Below are 27276 nucleotides of genomic sequence, written 5' to 3'. Positions count from 1 at the left end.
GGTTGAACCGTAGAACGCGTCACAGGTCGGGTGAGGAGGAGCCGCGCCGCCGCTTTGGGAAATCCGCTTATCCCGCGACTCTGAGGGCTGACACCGAACCGACATCCCGAAGTACACAGCGGCCTCCCGGACCCGGAACCGGAGAGACCAGGAACGGGCTTGTGGTACCAGCAATACTGGTACCGACCCTTTCTATCTGTCAGAACACCCCTACTATACTTATTGTAGTTGGTACCGGCCCACCTCAGGGAGAACCAGCTCACCCCACCTGTTAGAATCAGATCCAATCCACACCAGCGGTCAGAACCAAAACTGGCCCACCTCAGCTGTCAGCCAGATCTGTAGGTGATCCAACTAATCTGTCCCAAACAGAAATGACCCACCCCGTCTGTCTGGGCTGGTACCGACCCACCCCGCCTGTCTGAGCTGGTACCGACCCACCCCGCCTGTCTGAGCTGGTACCGACCCACCCGCCTGTCTGAGCTGGTACCGACCCACCCCGCCTGTCTGAGCTGGTACCGACCCACCCCGCCTGTCTGAGCTGGTACCGACCCACCCCGCCTGTCTGAGCTGGTACCGACCCACCCCGCCTGTCTGAGCTGGTACCGACCCACCCCGCCTGTCCGAGCTGGTACCGACCCACCCCGCCTGTCTGAGCTGGTACCGACACACATGGGCAGCTCTATCTAAAGTTAGATTTTAACTTTCTACCTGTACAAACTGAAAACCTCACCTGTAATTCGTGGGTCTCTTCCTCCTCCCCTATTTGAACTTGCACTGGTTCTTCCTTTTGACTTTAAGAACCGGGATCTTTATGGTGACTGCACCTCTCAGAAACAAGAATCAGAACCGGTGTGGTCAGACTCTCAGGAGTGTGACCAGATTTCCACAACCTTCAGAGCCTTAACCGGTCTCTGTCACCATCAGAACCGGCATACCCGATCGCACAGCCAGATTAGGTACCCTCGCTCCAGCACACACACACTGGGCTGCTCTGAGCTCCGGGCGATCCATCTTGTGATAAAGACAACCGTGAGAAACCATTTGACATGTCTAAGGACGAGCGTGCAAAGGACATCCTGAACGGATTCAAACTGTATCCCATCTTGTGGATCTGGGTACCATGGGTGAGGTGCAGTGGTGTAAATGGAGGCGTGGGATGTGGCACAGAGATTGGGTGGCAAGAGGGGCTGCTTTGGATGTGAAGTTGGGAGGAGGATGTGTCATGAGGTGAGGGACTGTCTAAAATTAATACTACTTAATATTAATACAATAATTAGTATTAATAAAATTGATACCAAATTGTTCCCTACAAGTTGTATCGGTAGAAATAAGATGGAGCCGGGTAAGCGTTGATGTAAATCTCAACTTTGGGACATTATCTAGTGACAGAAACCCTTTCTTGCAGTATACGGTATACATAATTTTAAAGGGCTTTGCGTGAGTGTTTGACTCCCCTCATATATTGTACCAGTGTTTTCCCAGTACTGGAAAATATGCAGTAGTAATCTGTCAGGGGTGCTCAACTCCAGTCCTCAAGCTCCCCCCCAAAACAGGTCAGGTTTTCAGGATATTCCAGCTTCAGTACAGGTGGCTCAATCAGTCCCTGCTTCAGCACAGGTGGCTCAGTCTTGGGCTTAGCCTCTGAACCAGCTGTGCTGAAACTGGGATATCCTGACAACATGACCCGTTGGGTAGGCTTGAAGACTAGAGTTGAGCACTGCTGTCCTAAGTCAGGTTGTGGCCTCGACCATAATGTTATCAGATGATTACAACCGAGGCACGGTGTCTTACTTGGTTTTGGAGAAGAAGCTGAGATGGGGGTTACTGTGCATTACACCGCACCACAGGGGGGCAGCAATGGGCACGGGGTCAGTAAGGTTTGACAGCATAGAAAGAAAATTGGAATCTCTGCTTCCTTGTTCCTGGGCTTCCGTGTAGACGTTTAAGTACAGTTCTTTACTTTTAACGTTCTGATCACCTAATGAAATCTTTCTGTTTTCTATTTGGGGGTGTATCAATATCAAAAAATCCAGTGATTCCTCTAAATTACGATTATTCTGACCTTTTCTGAAACTGCTTTCCAATTTTACCCTAATCTCTGCACACAGCCGGTTGCTGCAGGATTCTGTGCGGAAACTAGCAGTAACAGTATGGGTTGTAAGATTTGTGATACCTTTCTTAAAGTGGAATTCACTTTTTATATTATACATAATTGAGATTTTGCTTTTTAAAGTGTAGGCCACATACCATCCCTACATTAGCAGTTATCAATGTTCATTTTTCTTTTTACCAAGCTGCATTTGCAGCAGAATTTGATACATACAATTATATAATGTGTGCTGTGAACTCCTTCCTAATGGCACTCCTGAAATTTCAAGCTGACCCATGCTAGGTAAGAACGGTACAAAGTATCTTTAGACCTTGACATTTGGCGATGTGTATTTAAAATGATGCTCCTAGCGTCAATTTAACAGCATAAAATAAGTTTGCAACACTTTCTCTTCTGCTTGTATCAGCCGCAGTAAGGACCACTGTCTGTCTTCTCCTTCCGGAGGATGTCACTTCAAAGCACTCCTGCCGAGTCTGTGTTTAGAAGCAAACCCCCCCCCTCCGCTCCCCCCCCTCCGCTCCCCCCCCCCCCCATCCATTTGCAGACTCCCAGGCTTTCTGATGGCTTCATGAGGGATTAGCCAATCTCCAAGTAAACATGCACCTTCTGTTCACAAGGAACTGACTAGCACATACCAGTTACCATCAGTTCCTTAAAAAGTGTTTTGTACCTAATTATTGTGAAGGTGTATAGAAATACATGGACAAATGTGACTAACGTCCACTATTTGAACAAATTAACAAGTTCTCACTCACTATAAATTGGAAGTTAGCCCCCTCTGGCATATACAGTATAAGGTAAAATAGGCAAACATCCCTTAAAGCCAGACCACCAAAAGGAAGCTCTCACAGAGCCCCCCAGTTAGAGGGGTCATAATGGGCATGCCAATAACAGCAGGCGGACATATTTAGCACTATATTTTGTCTTTATCCCCCAACCTCTACACAGTAGGGTTTTATACAGCCTATTCCAACTCGCTCGTTGATAACAGGGCAGCTGATTGCTCATCTGTTGGCTGAAACTAGCAGTGAGCAAGTTTTATAGGTGCAACACAATCTATATATAGAAATATTTATATTCTGAAAAAACAATGTTTGTTTTAAGATGAAAACACTTCAAAATGTTAATTCATGGCTACCACAGTACGTCTCATCTGGCCATGGTAAAACTTCTAGCCCCGTTACCAAGATCCAGGGCGCGCTCGTAATAATTAGCTGGTGCCTGCTTCCTTCTGTCTCCAGCTACTTTGGGGAGGTCTTCCCCGAAAAATAAGGCCTGTCTTTGATTTAAATGTACTGTCTCGTACAGACGGAGACTGCACCATTCGTGGGCCTCCTGAAGCGGTGTATTCCCTGTGTCTGTGATGACTTGTTTTCAGCGTTTGATCCTCCCGGGGCTCGCTCCCTTGCCATACCCTCATTACTTGGTGTGTTGTGTGGTTCCTTGTGACTTCTCTTGCAATGGTGATGCAATTGCGTACTTGTATTAAATCTGCTTCATGTGGAAGTGACTGTATCCAGCAGGGGTGGGCAACTGCAGTTCTCAAGGGCCTCCAACAGGTCAGCTTTTCAGGATATCCCTGCTTCAGCACAGGTGGCTCTCTTTGACTGAGGCACTTGTGCTGAAGCAGGGATATCCTGAAAACCTGAGCTGTTGGTGGCCCCTGAGGACGGGCGTTGCCCACCCCTGCTGTATACCAGTCTCTCATACTTGGCAGGCAGTGTGTCCGCGTTCCCTGTGTCCAGCCATTGGATTTGCTAGACTTTCTTGTAGTGTTTAATCAGGGTTCGGATGCCTCAGGTTTATACTGTTGGATATGAAATGTATCTGGGGTTTAAAAGTGCGTTCTTACTCGGCAACATATATTGGAGTTGCAATACATTGAAAGTACTTACTCTAATGACACACATGCTACCGTTTCCTGTATTACCCGAGCGGACAAGGCGTTAGTTGACCGAGAGTTGTGGTAAAGGTGTACATTTTATTGGAGGGGAAGGGGACCACTGGGGTCTCTCAGGGATCTGGTCTGAGTGGGGTCTCTCGGGGATCTGGTCTGAGTGGGGTCTCTCGGGGATCTGGTCTGAGTGGGGTCTCTCGGGGATCTGGTCTGAGTGGGGTCTCTCGGGGATCTGGTCTGAGTGGGGTCTCTCGGGGATCTGGTCTGAGTGGGGTCTCTCGGGGATCTGGTCTGAGTGGGGTCTCTCGGGGATCTGGTCTGAGTGGGGTCTCTCGGGGATCTGGTCTGAGTGGGGTCTCTCGGGGATCTGGTCTGAGTGGGGTCTCTCGGGGATCTGGTCTGAGTGGGGTCTCTCGGGGATCTGGTCTGAGTGGGGTCTCTCGGGGATCTGGTCTGAGTGGGGTCTCTCGGGGATCTGGTCTGAGTGGGGTCTCTCGGGGATCTGGTCTGAGTGGGGTCTTTCGGGGATCTGGTCTGAGTGCGGTCTCTCGGGGATCTGGTCTGAGTGGGGTCTCTCGGGGATCTGGTCTGAGTGGGGTCTCTCGGGGATCTGGTCTGAGTGGGGTCTCTCGGGGATCTGGACTGAGTGGGGTCTCTCGGGAATCTGGTCTGAGTGGGGTCTCTCGGGAATCTGGTCTGAGTGGGGTCTCTCGGGAATCTGGTCTGAGTGGGGTCTCTCGGGAATCTGGTCTGAGTGGGGTCTCTCGGGGATCTGGTCTGAGTGGGGTCTCTCGGGGATCTGGTCTGAGTGGGGTCTCTCGGGGATCTGGTCTGGTTCTGGCGCTTTTTTATATATTTATTAGGGATATTACAAAAAGTTTGGAAAGGAGAGTGTATCTTTCTGGCCACACAGATCTCGATTAGAGGAAATGGTCAACTGTGGTAACTATAATTTAATGGAAAAAAAGAGCAAATTCATGCACTTTGGTCTCAATAATCCAAAGGTAGAATACAGGATTAATGGCGCTATATAATGTAACCTAATATAGAGGAAAGGGCCTGGGAGTCATTACTTCAGCAGATTTAAAAGTAGTCAGCAATGTGACAAAGTAATGCGGGGTGTATAGGGAGAGATATTAGCAGCGGGGTGTTGGGGTGTATAGGGAGAGGTATTAGCAGCGGGGTGGTGGGTGTATAGGGAGAGGTATTAGCAGCAGGGTGGTGGGGTGTATAGGGAGGTATTGGCATCAGGGTGTTAGGGTGTATAGGGAGAGGTATTAGCAGCGGGATGTTAGGGTGTATAGTGAGAGGTATTAGCAGCGGGATGTTAGGGTGTATAGGGAGAGGTATTAGCAGCGGGGTGTTAGGGTGTATAGGGAGAGGTATTAGCAGTGGGGTGTTAGGGAGTATAGGGAGAGGTATTAGCAGCGGGATGTTAGGGTGTATAGGGAGAGGTATTAGCAGCGGGGTGTTAGGGAGTATAGGGAGAGGTATTAGCAGCAGGGTGTTGGGGTGTATAGGGAGATGTATTAGCAGCGGGATGTTAGGGTGTATAGGGAGAGGTATTAGCAGCGGGATGTTAGGGTGTATAGTGAAAGGTATTAGCAGCGGGATGTTAGGGTGTATAGGGAGAGGTATTAGCGGCGGGGTGTTAGGGTGTATAGGGAGAGGTATTAGCAGCAGGATGTTGAGGTGTATAGGGAGAGGTATTAGCAGCGGGATGTTAGGGTGTATAGGGAGAGGTATTAGCAGCGGGATGTTGGGGTGTATAGGGAGAGGTATTAGCAGCGGGATGTTGGGGTGTATAGGGAGAGGTATTAGCAGCGGGATGTTAGGGTGTATAGGGAGAGGTATTAGCAGCGGGATGTTGGGGTGTATAGGGAGAGGTATTAGCAGCGGGATGTTGGGGTGTATAGGGAGAGTTATTAGCAGCGGGATGTTGGGGTGTATAGGGAGAGGTATTAGCAGCGGGGTGTTGGGGTGTATAGGGAGAGGTATTAGCAGCGGGGTGTTAGGGTGTATAGGGAGAGGTATTAGCAGCGGGATGTTAGGGTGTATAGGGAGAGGTATTAGCAGCGGGGTGTTGGGGTGTATAGGGAGCAGGATGTTATGTTGTATATGGGGGGTATTGGCAGCAGCGAGATGGGTGGGGTGTATATGGGGGGTATTGTCATCAGCGGGATGGGTGGGGTTATGCCACTTTATAGAGCATTGAGACCTTACCCAGAGTTCTCTGAAGAATTACTAAAATAGTGCATGGTAGGTAACATGATATACCTCAAGGGCCACATGTGTGACCCATAAGCCCTCAAAAGGGCCACACATTACATATAGTGCACAGGCAGATGGGACGTGACAGCTGTGGGTACACGCTCCTTGATGACGGCACACTGATTACTGTCCCCCGGCTTTCCTTACACTGGGAACTAGTGATTAGCACGGCCATGAGGCAGCGGTAAGAAGCTACAATCCAAAACGGCAACATCTCTGCTCTGGGGATAGGGGGAGAGCGGGCCCCCGAGGGCCCCACACAGCCCGTGTCGCCTCTTGCAGCACATGGTCTCTACACCATAAGGCTAATCAGGAAAGATTAAATGACCTTAATATGTGCAGCTCAGAGGATGGGAGACCTGAAACCCTTTATGTATGTGACATGTTCAGCAAAGTACAGTATGTACACGAGGGAAGCATATTTCAGGGAGGAAACGTGCTAGAACCAGAAGCTATTCTCTGACGCTGGAGGGTGGCAGCTAGGGGGGTATATGAGGGAGTATCATTTCACGGAAAGGGTGGTACATTTGTGGAACAGCATCCCAGCAGAGGTGGTAAGGGAATTCAAACATACTGTAAGACTACATCCTACATTTCAAAGAGAGCCCCAAGGATCTAATGGGGTCTGAGGCTTTGCAGCAGAGACAGAAATACCCAGTCTAGGTGGGCCAAGTGGGTTTTATCTACCCCCAAATTCTGTTCAAGGTCTCATCACTAGTTTAAGTAAGAGACCCTGATTCCCGGCCGCACAAAAGGAACAGTTTTTATTTAGAAGAAACCCAGATTACAAAGTTGCAGAATTTAGGGCTGAAGTATAAAGCCGTTCTTACATGTGTCCCTGAGATCCATCGGTCCCACCCTGACTTAACCAGGTCACAGGAAGACTCGCGCAGGTTTCCCAGCTGCTCTGTAATTAGTCTCCCACATTGTACTGCACAATACACGGCTCCCGTGAAGTGTTTGTGTGGCCATGAGAACTCTGTCCTTGAGCTCCAGAGCAGTGTTATATTGTGTGTTTCCATAGGGCGCTTATTTTGTGTGTGTGTGTGTGTGTGTGTGTGTGTGTGTGTGTGTGTGTGTGTCACCCGGACTCTTTAAACTTCACAGACATACTGGCACCACTACAGAGGTAAGTATTTCTGGAAGCAGGGGGTTCCTGGAGCTGAAATTAACACAGTTCAACCCCAGAGACCACCCCCCCCTCCCCCGCTTCAGTCCTATAATGAAAAACTGAGACCTGTATTACTGTTTTCAGTTGCTTGCATAAAGATTATACACAGACCGTGGCTGGCAATCCTGCTGCCGATTTACCTTAGTTATTGGCAACATGTTAGACATGAACCAGCGTCATGCAGAGACCGGGGGAAAGGGATTACTGCGCTAAGTAACTACGTCTCCGCCTCCCGTGTTCCTGCTCCCGCTGTGCATAGTGTGGAGGAACAAGACCAGCCATAGAAAGGGGTCCTGTCGGGGTGGCACCTGGGGAGGGGTCCTGCCGGGGTGGCACCGGGGGAGGGGTCCTGCCGGGGTGGCACCTGGGGAGGGATCCTGCCGGGGTGGCACCTGGGGTGGGGTCCTGCCGGGGTGGCACCTGGGGAGGGGTCCTGCCGGGGTGGCACCGGGGGAGGGGTCCTGCCGGGGTGGCACCTGGGGAGGGGTCTTGCTGAGGTGGCACCGGGGGAGGGGTCCTGCCGGGGTGGCACCTGGGGAGGGGTCTTGCTGAGGTGGCACATGGACCCCCCTGCACCTCCCATTTGTGTAATTAGTTCAATTAGCAGTTGGAGTTCCAAAAACATCTAGGAACAATTTTGAGGCATCAAGTGTATTTTTTTCACAGCTTGGGTGTGTTATCGAAGACATTTATCATTTAGTTAAACACAGCAGAACGGTCTGCAGCTATTACAGTATCACAGAACTATCACACCTCCGGAAAAGCAGCTGTAATTCTACCCTCCCATGCAGGGCTCTGTATCTCGTGCAATGCTATAAGGACCAGCTGCGGGATGGTTGCTCAGTAACTCCTCTTCCTGCTAAATGATGCTGTGTAGGTGTCTGTATTATTGCCGGGATGGCCAACTGCAGTCCTCAAGCGCCACTAACAGCTCAGGTGTTCAGGATATCCCTGCTTCTGCACAGGTTAGTTGTTGCCTGAGCCACTGATTGAGCCACCTGTGCTGAAGCAGGGATGTCCTTTAAAACCTGTCCTGTTGGTGGCCCTTGAGGACTGGAGTTGGCCGCTCCTGGATTATACGGTTATCGGTTCATGGCGTTACGTACGTAGCAGTTGGATTTCTCACGCGTTGTAGCTTTTTTTTTTTTTTAACAAGAAATGTTATTAATGTTTCATTTACATAAAGGCGAGTAAGGGGCACACTTAGAAGTTGATAAATTCAATGTAAACATTGTATACAATGCAAGTTGTAACCTGTAGAAGTGAGCAACCAGGATTATTATTCCATTATATATTATTTATTATTATTATTATTATTATTATTATTATTATTATTATATTCCAAATGGGATTGAAAGTTACTTGTTACTGAAACTCTTTGTCCCTGGATTGTATGGCTTGGAACATTATTATACGATACAATGTGCTGCTCTGTGATTCCTCCCGATGTACTCTGCGCAAACTGTTACCCCTGTTTATCGGTCACGTGTTTCCCACCCCGTGGGGCGATGAGGCTGTGTGACGGTCTGCTCCCATGTAGCTGGGGGGAGAGGGAGACAGGATGGGCGCCAGGCTTCCTCTGTGTATATAACCTTATCAGGGTTCTGGGGGGTGAGGGAGACAGGATGGGCGCCAGGCTTCCTCTGTGTATATAACCTTATCGGGGTTCTGGGGGGTGAGGGAGACAGGATGGGCGCCAGGCTTCCTCTGTGTATATAACCTTATCGGGGTTCTGGGGGGTGAGGGAGACAGGATGGGCGCAGGCTTCCTCTGTGTATATAACCTTATCGGGGTTCTGGGGGGGTGAAGGAGACAGGATGGGTGCCAGGCTTCCTCTGTGTATATAACCTTATCGGGGTTCTGGGGGGGGTGAGGGAGACAGGATGGGCGCCAGGCTTCCTCTGTGTATATAACCTTATCGGGGTTCTGGGGGGTGAGGGAGACAGGATGGGCGCCAGGCTTCCTCTGTGTATATAACCTTATCGGGGTTCTGGGGGGTGAGGGAGACAGGATGGGTGACAGGCTTCTTCTGTGTATATAACCTTATCGGGGTTCTGGGGGGTGAGGGAGACAGGATGGGCGCCAGGCGTCCTCTGTGTATATAACCTTATCGGGGTTCTGGGGGGTGAGGGAGACAGGATGGGCGCCAGGCTTTCTCTGTGTATATAACCTTATCGGGGTTCTGGGGGGTGAGGGAGACAGGGTGGGCGCAGGCTTCCTCTGTGTATATAACCTTATCGGGGTTCTGGGGGGGGTGAGGGAGACAGGATGGGCGCCAGGCTTCCTCTGTGTATATAACCTTATCGGGGTTCTGGGGGGTGAGGGAGACAGGATGGGCGCCTGGCTTCCTCTGTGTATATAACCTTATCGGGGTTCTGGGGGGTGAGGGAGACAGGATGGGCGCAGGCTTCCTCTGTGTATATAACCTTATCGGGGTTCTGGGGGGTGAGGGAGACAGGATGGGCGCCAGGCTTCCTCTGTGTATATAACCTTATCGGGGTTCTGGGGGGTGAGGGAGACAGGATGGGCGCAGGCTTCCTCTGTGTATATAACCTTATCGGGGTTCTGGGGGGGTGAGGGAGACAGGATGGGTGCCAGGCTTCCTCTGTGTATATAACCTTATCGGGGTTCTGGGGGGGTGAGGGAGACAGGATGGGCGCCAGGCTTCCTCTGTGTATATAACCTTATCGGGGTTCTGGGGGGTGAGGGAGACAGGATGGGCGCCAGGCTTCCTCTGTGTATATAACCTTATCGGGGTTCTGGGGGGTGAGGGAGACAGGATGGGTGACAGGCTTCTTCTGTGTATATAACCTTATCGGGGTTCTGGGGGGTGAGGGAGACAGGATGGGCGCAGGCTTCCTCTGTGTATATAACCTTATCGGGGTTCTGGGGGGTGAGGGAGACAGGATGGGCGCCAGGCTTTCTCTGTGTATATAACCTTATCGGGGTTCTGGGGGGTGAGGGAGACAGGATGGGCGCAGGCTTCCTCTGTGTATATAACCTTATCGGGGTTCTGGGGGGGTGAGGGAGACAGGATGGGCGCCAGGCTTCCTCTGTGTATATAACCTTATCGGGGTTCTGGGGGTGAGGGAGACAGGATGGGCGCCAGGCTTCCTCTGTGTATATAACCTTATCGGGGTTCTGGGGAGAGGGAGACAGGATGGATGCCAGGCTTCCTCTGTGTATATAACCTTATCGGGGTTCTGGGGAGAGGGAGACAGGATGGGCGCCAGGCTCCCTCTGTGTATATAACCTTATCGGGTTTCTGGGGAGAGGGAGACAGGATGGATGCCAGGCTTCCTCTGTGTATATAACCTTATCGGGGTTCTGGGGTGAGGGAGACAGGATGGGCGCAGGCTTCCTCTGTGTATATAACCTTATCGGGGTTCTGGGGAGAGGGAGACAGGATGGATGCCAGGCTCCCTCTGTGTATATAACCTTATCGGGGTTCTGGGGAGAGGGAGACAGGATGGGCGCCAGGCTTCCTCTGTGTATATAACCTTATCGGGGTTCTGGGGTGAGGGAGACAGGATGGGCGCCAGGCTTCCTCTGTGTATATAACCTTATCGGGGTTCTGGGGGGTGAGGGAGACAGGATGGGCGCCAGGCTTCCTCTGTGTATATAACCTTATCGGGGTTCTGGGGGGTGAGGGAGACAGGATGGGCGCCAGGCTCCCTCTGTGTATATAACCTTATCGGGGTTCTGGGGGAGAGGGAGACAGGATGGGCGCAGGCTTCCTCTGTGTATATAACCTTATCGGGGTTCTGGGGGATGAGGGAGACAGGATGGGCGCCAGGCTTCCTCTGTGTATATAACCTTATTGGGGTTCTGGGGGGAGAGGGAGACAGGATGGGCGCCAGGCTTCCTCTGTGTATATAACCTTATCGGGGTTCTGGGGGAGAGGGAGACAGGATGGGCGCCAGGCTTCCTCTGTGTATATAACCTTATTGGGGTTCTGGGGGCAGAGGGAGACAGGATGGGTGCCAGGCTTCCTCTGTGTATATAACCTTATCGGGGTTCTGGGGGAGAGGGAGACAGGATGGGTGCCAGGCTTCCTCTGTGTATATAACCTTATCGGGGTTCTGGAGGAGAGGGAGACAGGATGGGCGCCAGGCTTCCTCTGTGTATATAACCTTATCGGGGTTCTGGGGGGGTGAGGGAGACAGGATGGGCGCCAGGCTTCCTCTGTGTATATAACCTTATCGGGGTTCTGGGGGGTGAGGGAGACAGGATGGGCGCCAGGCTTCCTCTGTGTATATAACCTTATCGGGGTTCTGGGGGGGTGAGGGAGACAGGATGGGCGCCAGGCTTCCTCTGTGTATATAACCTTATCGGGGTTCTGGGGGGGTGAGGGAGACAGGATGGGCGCCAGGCTTCCTCTGTGTATATAACCTTATCGGGGTTCTGGGGGAGAGGGAGACAGGATGGGCGCAGGCTTCCTCTGTGTATATAACCTTATCGGGGTTCTGGGGGAGAGGGAGACAGGATGGGCGCCAGGCTTCCTCTGTGTATATAACCTTATCGGGGTTCTGGGGGAGAGGGAGACAGGATGGGCGCAGGCTTCCTCTGTGTATATAACCTTATCGGGGTTCTGGGGGAGAGGGAGAAAGGATGGGTGCAGGCTTCCTCTGTGTATATAACCTTATCGGGGTTCTGGGGGAGAGGGAGACAGGATGGGCGCCAGGCTTCCTCTGTGTATATAACCTTATCGGGGTTCTGGGGGAGAGGGAGACAGGATGGGCGCCAGGCTTCCTCTGTGTATATAACCTTATCGGGGTTCTGGGGGAGAGGGAGAAAGGATGGGTGCAGGCTTCCTCTGTGTATATAACCTTATCGGGGTTCTGGGGGAGAGGGAGACAGGATGGGCGCCTGGCTTCCTCTGTGTATATAACCTTATCGGGGTTCTGGGGGGGTGAGGGAGACAGGATGGGCGCCAGGCTTCCTCTGTGTATATAACCTTATCGGGGTTCTGGGGGGGTGAGGGAGACAGGATGGGCGCAGGCTTCCTCTGTGTATATAACCTTATCGGGGTTCTGGGGGGTGAGGGAGACAGGATGGGCGCCAGGCTTCCTCTGTGTATATAACCTTATCGGGGTTCTGGGGGGGTGAGGGAGACAGGATGGGCGCCAGGCTTCCTCTGTGTATATAACCTTATCGGGGTTCTGGGAGATGAGGGAGACAGGATGGGCGCCAGGCTTCCTCTGTGTATATAACCTTATCGGGGTTCTGGGGGAGAGGGAGACAGGATGGGCGCAGGCTTCCTCTGTGTATATAACCTTATCGGGGTTCTGGGGGTGAGGGAGACAGGATGGGCGCCAGGCTTCCTCTGTGTATATAACCTTATCGGGGTTCTGGGGGGTGAGGGAGACAGGATGGGTGCCAGGCTTCCTCTGTGTATATAACCTTATCGGGGTTCTGGGGGAGACGGAGACAGGATGGGCGTAGGCTTCCTCTGTGTATATAACCTTATCGGGGTTCTGGGGGAGAGGGAGACAGGATGGGCGCCAGGCTTCCTCTGTGTATATAACCTTATCGGGGTTCTGGGGGGTGAGGGAGACAGGATGGGCGCCAGGCTTCCTCTGTGTATATAACCTTATCGGGGTTCTGGGGGAGACGGAGACAGGATGGGCGCCAGGCTTCCTCTGTGTATATAACCTTATCGGGGTTCTGGGGGGAGAGGGAGACAGGATGGGTGCCAGGCTTCCTCTGTGTATATAACCTTATCGGGGTTCTGGGGGAGACGGAGACAGGATGGGCGTAGGCTTCCTCTGTGTATATAACCTTATCGGGGTTCTGGGGGAGAGGGAGACAGGATGGGCGCCAGGCTTCCTCTGTGTATATAACCTTATCGGGGTTCTGGGGGGTGAGGGAGACAGGATGGGCGCCAGGCTTCCTCTGTGTATATAACCTTATCGGGGTTCTGGGGGAGACGGAGACAGGATGGGCGCCAGGCTTCCTCTGTGTATATAACCTTATCGGGGTTCTGGGGGGTGAGGGAGACAGGATGGGCGCAGGCTTCCTCTGTGTATATAACCTTATCGGGGTTCTGGGGGAGAGGGAGACAGGATGGGCGCAGGCTTCCTCTGTGTATATAACCTTATCGGGGTTCTGGGGGGTGAGGGAGACAGGATGGGCGCCAGGCTTCCTCTGTGTATATAACCTTATCGGGGTTCTGGGGGAGAGGGAGACAGGATGGGCGCCAGGCTTCCTCTGTGTATATAACCTTATCGGGGTTCTGGGGGGAGAGGGAGACAGGATGGGTGCCAGGCTTCCTCTGTGTATATAACCTTATCGGGGTTCTGGGGGGAGAGGGAGACAGGATGGGTGCCAGGCTTCCTCTGTGTATATAACCTTATCGGGGTTCTGGGGGGTGAGGGAGACAGGATGGGCGCCAGGCTTCCTCTGTGTATATAACCTTATCGGGGTTCTGAGGGAGACAGGATGGGCGCCAGGCTTCCTCTGTGTATATAACCTTATCGGGGTTCTGGGGGGTGAGGGAGACAGGATGGGCGCAGGCTTCCTCTGTGTATATAACCTTATTGGGGTGCTGGGTCCGTGCAGCTGGGGGGTGAGGGAGAAAGGATGGGTGCAGGCTTCCTCTGTGTATATAACCTTATTGGGGTGCTGGGTCCGTGCAGCTGGGGGGTGAGGGAGACAGGATGGGTGCCAGGCTTCCTCTGTGTATATAACCTTATCGGGGTTCTGAGGGAGAGGGAGACAGGATGGGCGCCAGGCTTCCTCTGTGTATATAACCTTATCGGGGTTCTGGGGGAGAGGGAGACAGGATGGGCGCCAGGCTTCCTCTGTGTATATAACCTTATCGGGGTTCTGGGGGAGAGGGAGAAAGGATGGGTGCAGGCTTCCTCTGTGTATATAACCTTATTGGGGTGCTGGGTCCGTGCAGCTGGGGGGTGAGGGAGACAGGATGGGCGCCAGGCTTCCTCTGTGTATATAACCTTATTGGGGTTCTGGGGGATGAGGGAGAAAGGATGGGTGCAGGCTTCCTCTGTGTATATAACCTTATTGGGGTGCTGGGTCCGTGCAGCTGGGGGGTGAGGGAGACAGGATGGGCGCCAGGCTTCCTCTGTGTATATAACCTTATTGGGGTTCTGGGGGATGAGGGAGAAAGGATGGGTGCAGGCTTCCTCTGTGTATATAACCTTATTGGGGTGCTGGGTCCGTGCAGCTGGGGGGTGAGGGAGACAGGATGGGCGCCAGGCTTCCTCTGTGTATATAACCTTATTGGGGTGCTGGGTCCGTGCAGCTGGGGGGTGAGGGAGACGGGATGGGTGCCAGGCTTCCTCTGTGTATATAACCTTATTGGGGTGCTGGGTCCGTGCAGCTGGGGGGTGAGTGAGACGGGATGGGCGCCAGCAACTTTGTAGTTATGAACACGATTGAATTTATTAGCAGGTTCTTAGATACACAAGTTCCCCAGATGCATTCCTGGGGAGGTGCAGATTTATACCCAGCGGTAGGGGGATAGAGACACCTCCCTGCTGGGAGCCTGTACTTATATCCCTCATCTTTCTAGGGAGCCTGACTACAAGGGCACGTCCCTATCTGAGAATATAAGAACAGGGCCACCTACCCGTTCCTAACTACTTACAGAGCTCTACACAGTGACACCCCTCTGTTGCTCTCCCCCTGGGGTTTGAGGGTGGAGTTCTTCTCTCCTATTTATAAGCTCTCTCCCACTCCCTGTCTCGGGGCGGAAATGGGGCGGGGCTAGGCCTCTGCTGAGTCGCCCTAGACCAGGTGACCCATCAGCATATTTCGGAAGCAGGGTGTGGCTTTGCAACATACTATCTAAAGCGGCAGGTGTTCAATATCCAACTCCTTCAAACCCCTGAACCCCTTACACCCACATGGTAATCCCAAAGGGAGGGGTTACAGAAGGAAAAAGAGGAATGCAGTGTTTCTGCTTTAACCGGCGGCGGGCCGCGTCTGCAGCAGCGCTGGCGTTACACTTGGAGACTCTCCCCTTCATGACAGAGACACTTTCTCTTTAATGTGTTTTTAATGCAGGTGCACATTTTGCTGCCATTTCCTGCCGTGGGGATTAGACGGGCCAGGTCTCCACCATTGGTGTGATCGGCTTTTAATGCTCTCAGGAAGATTGCTAATACTCTGTCATTACGCGATGGATGGAGGCAGACCGATAATATATTCCTTGAACGCGGGCAGAACCTTGTGTTGAGCTGTCAACTGCGGGGATTTAAACATTTCAAATGTAATCTGTTGAACGTCGAGGGGAAAAAAACTGCTACATCTGTTTTTTTTATTTTATTTTGTTCCCCGTCTGTGAGTGTTTTAGGGATTCATCCAGAACAGCTTATGTTTGAAAGGGAAAATCTATTTCAACACACATCAATGTAGCATATTTCCTAATTACAGCAGTTTCGCGGCAGAAGGATCGGTGTCGGCCGGTCCCTTACAGGATGAGGTGGAGAGGTCAAAGCCTTTGTTACCTATGGTCAATCCAGGTGGCTCCTTAAGCCACAGGGTGGCATAGTGATACAGGAGGAAGCGGTCACCCACCTGCACCGGGCCTCAGACCGCAGGCGCAGTTGAACTAAACTTGTTGAACTAGTAGTTGACTGTTATATAGAGAGAACTTCTGTCCCTACAAGAGTATATATCACATCACTGGATAGTACAGTTACACTGCTGGCAAAATAACATATTGGTCTATCCAGAATGCCCCTGTGCTACATTGTAATTCCGATTACAGGAGCACCATCTCTACTGATGAAGGGTTGGTTTGACGACCAGAAATGGCTGGTGGCAGCTACCTAGGGTGAGATGTTCTTCAACAGACCGATGTTGGCAGCATTGGCCCAAAGTGCATCTCCTCTTAACATCGTGTACGTGCTATTTTTGAAAGACATTCTCCTTTTTCCCCTCGCGTTGTGTTTTACCTCTTGGAAGAAATGTCTTCATGTGACAGACGGCCAACACGTTACAAAGCACCGTTCTCTGTCAGTCCCAACTTTTCTATAATCCTCGTGTTAACTTTTCCATGTTAGCTGCCTGAACTATCCGTCCTTTCACATGTATAAATCTCCCCTCTCCGTAGACATCGAGGGGTGGAGGTAGCAGCCTGTTCTTGCAGAATACTGTGTCATTTTTGAAGTTCTTAAACACATGTATTCCACAAACCCCACGCACCTAATCCCTACTCTGTGGAAACCAATTCACTCGGGTCTGGTTTACCAGTTTTCCATCTCCGCAACAAATCAGGATCGTTTGACCATTAGTTACTTTAAGTCTTTTAAATTCCAACATCTGGGAATGCAATTGCTACCTTAAAACAAATTGTTAAACCCATGATGGTTATACACCACTCTAATGGCTTCAGCAGACTGTCTGTCGCTGGTGTCTGTATGCATTGGGGCAGAGTAAAGGGGTTTACCTTAGGTGACCAGACAATGTATTGTTTGTGTGATGAAGTCCAGTGCACATTTGATTAAAGCGGCACCCTTCCTTTATCTTGTTTCCTTTAAGTAGGGGTACGACGCGTTCCATTGTCTGTCTGTTTTGTTACATGACTTTTGGGCGAGTGGTAAGTTCACGCCCGAGTGTAAATCACGCTCATATATACAGTGACTTAGAAAATGGGATATCCGTATCTTATTGCCTTCCCATAACTGATGTATTGTCATAACAAGCGCAGATATAACTTGGCGCAGTGAGGATCACCACGTGAGGCAAGAGTGGTTTACACCCGGAGACCATAATCCAGTTATGTCATGGAATTTGTTTCTGAGATCGCGGTGTATTTCGGTTATACAATGGCACATCTTGTGTTGTGTATTCAGAAGGTGAAACTTCTGCACAGAAAGTCCTGTTCTTGGCTTCCTAGATGAAGCATAGTAATCTATATCTATACCCGTTGGTGGCACAGCATCTTCTTGTAGCGCTCTGTTGCTCTCACGTATGTTTCTTGTGCCATGTTATATCCTGAGCCCGGTGCTAAATCCTTACATTGTACAATGAAGAGATGAATGGAACAGGTGCAATACAGAGAGAAAATAAATGTATGGTTCCCCCTAGTAACACTGCAAGGAAGGTCGTTTGGTTCCACGGGAGTGGACAGTACTAATTTTGGAAGTCTTTCTATCCTATCAGACCCCCTTCCTACCAAGCTCAGTGATAATCATTTACTTTACAGTACTTCACACTTCTATTGGGTACAATTTGTACTATTATAAAATATAATTTGTAGGTTGTGGCCCAAGGATTAAGGCGTCCTAAAATGTAGGGAATCTTGGGTCTGTGTATCTACCCCAGAAGAATAGAAGGCTTGCTGGGGTTTGTCCATGTCCTGTTTTTAGGCGACAGATACCAGCTGTAAAACTTCTGTCTCGTGTATTTCACTTGCCTCTTCTCGACCCGTTCCACCAGCTCTGTAATTTTGCCTCCACAAATACATATTGATCTGCCTGCTGATCCTGCCCCTTCCTTGCTCTTCAGATGGATACTCCTAATTATAGTGACACGCTGTCTCTTGTGGGGATGAAGCTGTCCTAAACCATTTAATCCCATTAAGAGATAACACCTATGCCCTTTTCACAGCATTTCACAGAGCTGTGCGCTTGAATTCCCTGTTGTATTCGGCTCATGTTCAGCTCTGGAAAGAAACGCCAAATCAGTTTGGTTCATTATATTTCAAACTGTTTATTACGAGCTTTTTAAAAGATTTTGTGTGTGTCGCGCACACACACACACACACACACACACACACACACACGTATTCTCATCCAAATGATACTCTTTAATAACTGATAACTATATTAAAAGTAAAACAAAACCTAGGTTTTAAACTTCAACTTGTTGCCTTTCAAACCTCATATCCCACATCGGTATCCGCAGGGGGAGAACCGTTATAGGCAACGGTATAGGAATACCTAGTGCCGGCAAAGCCGAATACACCAGGATCACTGAGAAGAAAGTGGAGATCTTCACCGTGTCATAATAAGTTTATTATAGGCTGACATCCTGTTAAACTGCTTCAGGAATGCAGCCGGCCTGCACGTATGATGAGCATACTGTGGGCGGTGCTGATCCACTTACCCTGATGGGATTAGATAATCGTGCTCAGGTGCAGCAGTCCCGCACAGCCGGTCCTGGGTTACACGGCCTGTCCTTCCTCTGTGCGTTACTTATATCACATATAACCAGGTGTGGGCGGTGTGAATGCTGCATTCCTACCTGTGAGCTGATAAAGTGCATGCATCTCCACCCTCCTGTCTTTTTGCAGCTCTTTTTAGCAATCCCAGCCCTTTTTAATTCTGTAGGTATCAGTTGCTTACAATTTTGCCTCACTGGGAGGTTAAAATGGCCACTGATATTCACTCATTGACACGAGGTTGCCATGGTAACCGCTGATGCCCGTGAACCCTCAGCAGTTCATGTTCTGCTTATCTATTTCTATCAGGGTATGTTATAACTTCATTTCGGTTTTTATGGGGCTGGTGCTTTAAGTTTTGGGACCGCATAGAATGCGTCCAAGGATACTGGAAGCGTGTAGGGGTGTGCTGGCAGCACCATTAATAACCCTATATACACAAAATGAAAATGTATAACTGCTGAAGAGGCGACTACAGGCCGGTGAGTCTGATCAGTACTAGTGACTTACATGGAAACCTCGCTGATAGAAATTAGGTGAACAGTGTAACAAAGTAATGCGGAAAGGTGTTGGGGTGTATAGGGAGAGGTATTAGCAGTAGGATATGGGGTGTATAGGGAGAGGTATTAGCAGCGGGATGTTGGGGTGTATAGGGAGAGGTATTAGCAGCAGGATGTTAGGGTGTATAGGGAGAGGTATTAGCAGCACAATGTTAGGGTGTATTGGCAGCGGGATGCTGGGGTGTATAGGGAGAGGTATTGGCTGCATGGTGTTGGGAGAGGTATTAGCAGCGAGGTGTTGGGGTGTATAGGGAGAGATATTAGCAGCACAATGTTAGGGTGTATAGGGAGAGGTTATAGCAGCGGGATGTTGGGGTGTGTAGAGAGAGGTGTTGGGGTGTATAGGGAGCGGTATTAGCAGCGAGGTGTTGGGGTGTATAGGGAGAGGTATTAGCAGCGGGATGTTGGGGTGTATAGAGAGAGGTATTGGCTGCATGGTGTTGGGGTGTATAGGGAGAGGTATTAGCAGCGGGGTGTTAGGATGTATAGGGAGAGGTATTAGCAGCAGGATGTTGGGGTGTATAGGGAGGTATTAGCAGCAGGATGTTAGGGAGTATAGGGAGAGGTATTGGCAGCGGGGTGTTGGGGTGTATAGGGAGAGGTATTAGTAGCAGGATTTTGGGGTGTATAGGGAGAGGTATTAGCAGCGGGGGTGTTAGGGTGTATAGGGAGAGGTATTAGCAGCGGGGTGTTAGGGTGTATAGGGAGAGGTATTAGCAGCGGGATGTTGGGGTGTATAGGGAGAGGTATTGGCAGCGGGATGTTGGGGTGTATAGGGAGAGGTATTGGCTGCATGGTGTTGGGGGGTATAGGGAGAGGTATTAGCAGCGGGATGTTGGGGTGTATAGGGAGAGGTATTGGCAGCGGGATGTTGTGGTGTATAGGGAGAGGTATTGGCTGCATGGTGTTGGGGTGTATAGGGAGAGGTATTGGCTGCATGGTGTTGGGGTGTATAGGGAGAGGTATTAGCACAGAAGTACTTCACGGAGAAGGTGGTGGATCTGTGGAATAGTCTCCCAGCAGAGGTGGTAGATAATATTACAGGACAGGAATTTAATGGTTGGGATAAGCCTAAGGCTTCATCCTAAATACAAAACAAAGGGATTAAATAGTCCGAGGTTTTACAATCGAGAGGAAAATGGTGACGCCCAGTGAGCTGTGGGGTTCTTATCTGCCCCACAAAATGTTTGTTTCCCTTTCATTTGTCCTCCGCTGTTATTTCCCTGGGTGAACGCTTCAATTCGTGGCATGTGGGGTATTTAGTGTATCTGGCACCTTCTCTTCCCCTCCCCCCCCCCCCACTGAACCTGTGTTGAAGGGATAAGGGAGATTCCTAAATGCCCGCAGCTTGTTTTCCTTAATGGCGACGTTCCCAGAAACTGGATGAATCTTCGGGATGCAGAGACGGGGAAAATTCTGTGGCAGGGAACCGAGGATCTGTCTATTCCAGGGGTTGAACACGAAGGTACCGTCTGGGTTTTATTCACTGCCTCTACCACCGCGATCCGTGTGCCGCCTTCTACACTGCATGACAAACCTTCACATTGTAACTAGGCCAGGGGTTCTCAGCCCCCCCCTCCCCCAGCACTCTCCCACATTCGGTCTCCGTTCTGCGCATGCGCTACGTCTCTCCACCTCCCTTATTACTTCCTCTCATTCCCGCCCACGAGACTGCACCCCAACTCTGGAATTGTCCCCCCACGCACAATCGCACTCTCCCGTACCATGCATGCCTCCATACATACAAACCTCCCTTACAGACGCACTGTATCCAACACTCTCTCCTGGCTTCTCTCTCTCTCTCTTACTTTCTAACTCCGTCCCGGTGACGGCCAAACCCTGGCTAGGAAACTCGCACATTGGGGCGGACTCGTCTTTCCTAATGTCTGTTTACCTTAACATACATGTGCTCTTTAGTCATACAATGTTATCGTCCTCCCTCCCACATTGTACTGCACTGCAGAATATGTTGGCGCTATCCAAACAAAAGATGATCTATCTTTCAAACCTGTATTGTACATCCCTAGTATTGATTGTAGTATTTGAATCCGAATCAATTTATGCAGAAAACGGTTAAAAATATAAATAAGAGCGCATTTTTTGTCATATTCCTTTAGACAATCATAATAAGCATTTATCAAGTGGGCACTTTTATTGGTAAATGCAGAATATTAACCATAAGCTGCAAGCAAACGCTGCAACATCACAAAGCAAGAACTTGATAAAAGGTGACATTAAATAACCCCACAGCAGGGGCGACAAACTCCAGTCCACAAGGGCCACCAACGGGTCAGGATTTAAGAATATCCCTGCTTCAGCACCTTGCCTGTTGGTGGCCCTTGGACTGGAGTTGGCTGCTCTAAAGCAACATCCACTTGTTAGACGGCTGAGTGAATTTCTGCGCTCTGTGTTTTTAACTGGAACCGTCTCCGGTGTTGTGTGCAAATCGCGCCCCTGGTGGTGAGGGAGGAGAATGCGCTCCCACGTAACCTCTTCCCCCTGTGCCTCTGCAGCTCGAGTACCCAAGAAAATCTTAAAGTGCAAGGCCGTGTCCCGAGAACTGAACTTCTCCTCCGCGGAACAGATGGAGAAATTCCGGCTAGAACAGAAAGTCTATTTCAAAGGGCAGTGTCTAGAAGGTAAGAGGCATTGTCGCTAGGAGTGCACGCGGCAGGACGCGCGCACGCGGCAGGATGCGCACACGCGGCAGGACGCGCGCACGCGGCAGGATGCGCACACGCGACAGGGCGCGCACTCAGGCTGCTGCCGACCTATCTTTATTCTCTTATTAGACATTCCCTTTGCTGCCAGGGAGGCCAGTAACACCTGTATGCCTGCGCTTTTTAACCCTTTGAGTGCTGCCCACGTCATGGGTGGGGGAGAGGCAGTGTAGCAGTATTTCCTAAAGTATTCAAAGGTGTTGGAGCAGAGGCGGCCAACTCCAGTCCTCAAAGGCCACCAACAGGTAAGGTTTTAAGGCTATCCCTGCTTCACAGGTATCTGTCAATGACTGAGCCACCTGTGCTGAAGCAGGGATACTCTTAAAACCTTGTTGTTGGCCCTTGAGGACAGGAGTTAGCCACTCCTGTTATAGAGGAATGGCCTACTTGACACGGGGCATCAGCCATTAGATAATAGCTCAGGGATTCCTTCTGTGATTTCCCAGAATTCCCTGGTATCTGTTTCTCCTGTGTCTTCTAAAACTCTTCCAGAAGCTTGGGGGGGGGGGAGGGGGGTTGCATGAACACTGGGAGAGTATATAGAGAGTTATCCCCACCTAAAATTGAAAGGGTAAGGTCCCCTCATGGCTGGTGTTTTCTCCCACAAAATACCAGAATTTGTCTGGGGTATAGTTTTTTCCCGTGGGTATTTAATATGGCTGCCACTGGAAATGGAATATATGAAGGCCACACAAAGTTTTATACATTCTGAGATCGGTGAACACGACGGAGATAAGAGCCCGCTAATTCCAGTTTGACTAAATCTCTGCATACTCGTACTGTTACTGGTGTTGGGTGTTGTCTGTGTTCTGTGCTTACATCCTGCTCATCCAGTCACTTGACTTTGTCTGAAAAGGTTTATTGCATTTTCTTAGCATATCAACTTACATCTCTGTAGAATGAAACCATAAATAGATTTTAAACTGTGCAGGTTTTGCTGGAAAACAGCGCGTGCGATTTTGTCCGGGTTTACATTCAGATGATCATTGTCACTTAAACATTTCTTCAGCAAACGCCCTTGGTGCTGAAAGGGTTAACCCTTGGGAGTGTGCATCTTCTTTTCTCTGCTGGACCTTGCACTGATACCCTCACCCGGCAGCAGGGAACTCTGGGAGTTGTAGTCTGGCTGCCCTGCTGGTAGTGTACAATTACAGACCGGATACAACGCCCTCCACCGCGCGCTTAGCGAAACGAGGTGCTTTCTAAATGGGGTGTCCGTACCGGTCTTAATAGAATCCAAAATATATAGCGCTTTCAAGTCGCTGTATACAAGAATATTTGGGTCTGTGGTCATGTGCCACCGATGCCACGCCAGAGGGTTTCCCCTTATCTTGTCTCGGACGCTCATGCATTATTTTATAAATGACAGCAAAGCCGAATTATCCCATCGAATGTGAAACTCTCCATTCTTAGAGCACATCGAAATATATAAACATCCGGTGACATTACTTAGTTTGAAATGTGTAAAATAAAGACAACAGATAAACCTATTGCATGCGAGCCCGTTCCGCAGTGTTTATAACGGGCCTTGCATGGGGGGTGTACAAGCTGGAGATATCAGTCGGTGGATGCTGGTAACGTGGGACTCCCACCTCTAAGGTCGGCCACATTATTGGTATCACTAATGCTCAGCGGCTCGGTAAGATCTCCAGCACGGCGCTTGCACCCGGCGTTACGGTGAGCGCGCTCCTCTTGCTTTGCAGAGTGGTTCTTCGAGTTCGGCTTTGTGATCCCCAATTCCATGAACACCTGGCAGTCCCTGATAGAGGCCGCCCCCGAGTCTCAGATGATGCCGGCTAACGTTTTAACGTAAGTCCCTGAGAGTGAGGAAACCTCAAGAGGTGAGCAGGACCCATGGCCCATCCAGGGCTTCCGGAGATCTACGTCGGGGGTGGACAACTCCGGTTCTCAAGGGCCACTAACAGGTCAGGTTTTCAGGATATCACTGATTGAGCCACCTGTGCTGAAGCAGGGATATCCTGAAACCCTGACCTGTTGGTGGCCCTTGAGGATGGAGTTACCCAGCCCTGGTGTATGTGATCTCTCTGTGACCCAGGCAGACGGAAGCTGCGGGCTGTTCTGTAGCGTGACGATGACTGAGACTGGGGAGGTTTGAGGCCCTTTCACGTGGTTCCTAGCACCTTACAGCCCGACTTGGGACCAGATTAAACTGACACTGTAATGAGAAATAATCAGGCAAGCATCAATATGTACAAATGTGTTTTTAAAATATATCCCGTAAACATTTTGTACCGTTGAGGGTAGATTTTGCTGCCATCATCTGTACCTTTCTCCTTGTCTTTTGTAGTTGGTCACTGCCATGCAGGGAGTGTGCATAACGGAGTATCTCACAGGGGTAGAGAGAACCTGGCCCTTGAGAACAATTAAAACATTTGAGACCAGCCAATGATTTCAGAATACTTACACTTGACCCTTCATTATAATTTGTGTGGGTGTCCCTCATTTAATGTTACCATATAAACCAGTCCCTGCTTTCTGTTTCACACCATTGGGGGCGAGATGCCTGATTTTGATTGGTTACTTTTACTTCCTGGTCATTTCAATGCTCTTTTATCACTTCCTTTCCAGCGGTAATGTCATCATAGAAACCAAGTTCTACGACGACGTCCTCCTCGTCAGCACATCCCGGGTCCGACTCTTCTATGTGTGAAGGGGGAGGAGTTTCTGCTTTTTTTGGGGGGGGGGAGGGGGTTCTTCTATTTTTACACAAGTCTTCTCTCCTGTTGGAAAAAGACTTCCTTGGCGGCCAGTGACGTTTGTATCGGGGCCCCATCCCGAGCTGAAGAGGGGAGCCATTTAACGCAGGCATGAGAGCCTCGATCACACCTCCTCCTCCTCCTCGCATGTCTCTGATCTGCACAGCTGACGGTTACAGACCGGTCTTGCACTGAGCGTTAAATACATTGATCCCCCGTTTGCGCCGACGACAGAGAAACCAGCAGAGCAAAGCCGGCGCCCTGGTCCCACAGCTCCGCTGAAGCACAGGGATATCCACTTGGCAGAGATGCCCCCAACACATTTTAGTTTGTTACATGCCCGTTTGGCAGGGAAGGGGTTAATGTAGTAATGCCCTGCCTGTGGTTGATGTTTCACCCTCCTCGCCTCCCCCCATCCTTCCGCCTGGGCGGGTATCGGAACGCTCACAAGCGGTGCATGGCTGTGTGCTGCAGGGGGGAGGGGAGGTGCATATTGAATCGGGGGCATTCGTGGTGAAGTCCCGCTTAGACCTTAGAAATTGCCGTTACGCGCTCTTGCTCCTCTTAAACAAATCCATCTTTTTCTTTAAATGTATCCGCACGTTGTATATTTGGGAGAGTTAATAGAGACATTTAGTTGCAGGGGCTCAAATACGGCCACCATTATTTTAAATGGCTTTAAAATCCGTTCTGATCCGTGCACCGTTGGGATCATTGCATCACCTGTTCCTCTGTGAGACATGAGACCCCTGTCTATCATGTTAAGTGCTTTGTGCTTTCCCCTGGCCCTACATTCCCACAGCTATGACTTTTTTCATAATTAAGGAAATATTTAGAAGTAGTTGCCTCATGGCTGAGCGCTTTAAATTAATTTTAAGCCCAATATTTGATGCCAAGCCAAGTGTGAGGGGGAAGAGAAAGAGGATGCGTGTGTGCGCGCTTGAGCACCTGTGGGGGGGAAGGGGATGCGTGCTTGTGTGTGGGGGGGGGGGGGGGAGAAGATGTGCACGTGTGAGGTTGAGGAGGGGGGGGGGGAAGGATACACACCTGTGTGAGGGTGAGATGCGCATTAAAGTGGAGCCTTGACAATGAATATTTTATGGATGACCTGTAACCTGTGTATATACATCTAGGTATGTATGTGGTGTATATGTATAGGGCATAGTAGGTGACATGTATGTACAGGGCTTAGTAGGGGCGTGAGCTATGTATGATGGATGTACAGGGCATATTAGGGGTGCCCTTTTTGCTGTCTCATCTGTCTGCACCTCATTGCTTTATATTCTCACTCTTCCCCAGAGACCTCAGGTTGCTGGTTTTGCTGGGTTTAGTGGAAGAGTCAACATTATATTGTTTATACAACACCCTCCCTCATACATTCTCTTAATGCAGTCGGGTTTTCTTTGCTTCATGTAGTTGTAATTGAATGTTTTCTCAGCTGGAGAACAGTCAGACCTGACCGTTTCATCTTCTTCCTCCGGCTCTTATAATTTGCAGCATGAAACCTTCAGCGAAGTAAAATCTAATGAGGATTGGAAGACACAGCTGTGTGAGTTTGTTCCCGAAATGTATACAAAGTATAAAGTGAAAGTAGTGTCACTAATAAGGACTTTGTCACCTTTCCTGGCTCACATCTGTACAATAAACAAACGTTCTTTTTTAGTAAAAACACTTTATCTAACATGAGCTAAAAGCTAGTGATTAGAATGAGTCACCTCGTTTTCAAAACCAGATGTAGACATTTTTGAGTAAACCATCTTTCCTGGTAATTTCTTGGTACAAGTTGCATCACCAACACTGTTATTTGTATGGCAGATTCCAAATCGAGCAACCAATCCAGAACTTTCAATACCTTTTTAGGGGTTAATTCTGTACCCGAAGTTAATAAGGCAATTCTCGGCTAAAATTCCCCCTCGTCTGCTTACCCCCCCAATTAATATATATTAACATTTTCGCTAATTTCCAGTGTTTCTCTCATCCTAGAGGTTTCACATCAGGGATCCCTTCTCCCCCGTTCACCCTCCGGTACCAGGAGCTCAGCCTGCAAGGAATGCATAGATAATACCAAATATCCGGTACCTCCTGCCCTGCCCCCCCCCCCCCATGTCCACTTTGTTACTTTGCACATTCCTTCTGTTGTGCGTTCTGTCCCACATTCGCCCACCTCTGAACTGCGAGGCTTGTAAAATAGACGTTCTGTCTTATACCCGACTGTGATAATAAAACCGATTTGTAAAACAAGCTGATCTGGGTCTTCATTCACTGCCCTGTATATTAGTGTGACAAGGAAAGGCGGGATCTGCAAGAGAGGAAACTGCATTCTGAGCAAAAAACAGCAATTCCTGCTAGTTTCTCTGACAGGGGCGGCCATCTCCACTCGTAAGGGTCACCAACAGGTCCAGTTTTAGGGATATCCCTGCTTCAGTACAGGTGGCTCGACTGAGCCACCTGTACTGAAGCACCTGACCTGTTGGTGGCCCTTGAGGACTTGAGTTAACCACCCCTGCCCTAAAGCAAGAATTGACATGTTTAGAAGGCCGAGTGAATTTCTATGCTCAGTATGTTTAACCAGCAAATGTGCAAATCGCGCCCCTGGTGGCGAGTGTGGAGAATGCATTAAACTGACAAATCATCTGTGAGAACGAGTACAGTCCATTTGATTTCATATGCTTGTGTTCTGCTGCCCTCATGTGGCC

At 50.0% G+C, this 27276-nt stretch overlaps 1 protein-coding gene across 3 annotated transcripts; it reads left to right on the top strand.

Moving 5' to 3' along the window:
• PDE6D (phosphodiesterase 6D) lies at positions 1-26821 on the top strand. 3 transcript variants are annotated; one of them, XM_075570966.1, is made up of 5 exons: positions 1-1096; positions 20520-20608; positions 21657-21782; positions 23567-23672; positions 24453-26821. In XM_075570966.1, the coding sequence occupies exons 1-5, from the start codon at positions 1050-1052 to the stop codon at positions 24532-24534; spliced, it is 450 nt and encodes a 149-aa protein (XP_075427081.1). In that variant the 5' UTR covers positions 1-1049; the 3' UTR covers positions 24535-26821. The 3 variants fall into 3 exon arrangements, with proteins under 3 accessions (XP_075427081.1, XP_075427082.1, XP_075427080.1); XM_075570967.1 differs by lacking the exon at positions 1-1096 and adding an exon at positions 8132-8249; XM_075570965.1 differs by lacking the exon at positions 1-1096 and adding an exon at positions 18616-18893 and having other exon boundaries at positions 20491-20608.
• Positions 26822-27276: the final 455 nt, after the last annotated feature.

This window comes from Ascaphus truei, chromosome 14 (assembly GCF_040206685.1).
Source record: "Ascaphus truei isolate aAscTru1 chromosome 14, aAscTru1.hap1, whole genome shotgun sequence".
Lineage (NCBI taxonomy): Eukaryota > Metazoa > Chordata > Amphibia > Anura > Ascaphidae > Ascaphus > Ascaphus truei.
Note: the sequence above shows the minus strand (reverse complement) of the source record. Positions and strands in the feature narration are given on the sequence as shown.

Excerpts from the sequence above, each read along its gene's own strand:
- PDE6D (XM_075570965.1), top strand. The coding sequence starts at position 18,843 with ATGCCCGTGAACCCTCAGCAGTTCATGTTCTGCTTATCTATTTCTATC. Across the intron at positions 18,894-20,490 it reads GCTTATCTATTTCTATCAGG|CTTGTTTTCCTTAATGGCGA; the intron begins GTATGTTATAAC and ends AAATGCCCGCAG. Across the intron at positions 23,673-24,452 it reads ATGCCGGCTAACGTTTTAAC|CGGTAATGTCATCATAGAAA; the intron begins GTAAGTCCCTGA and ends CTTCCTTTCCAG.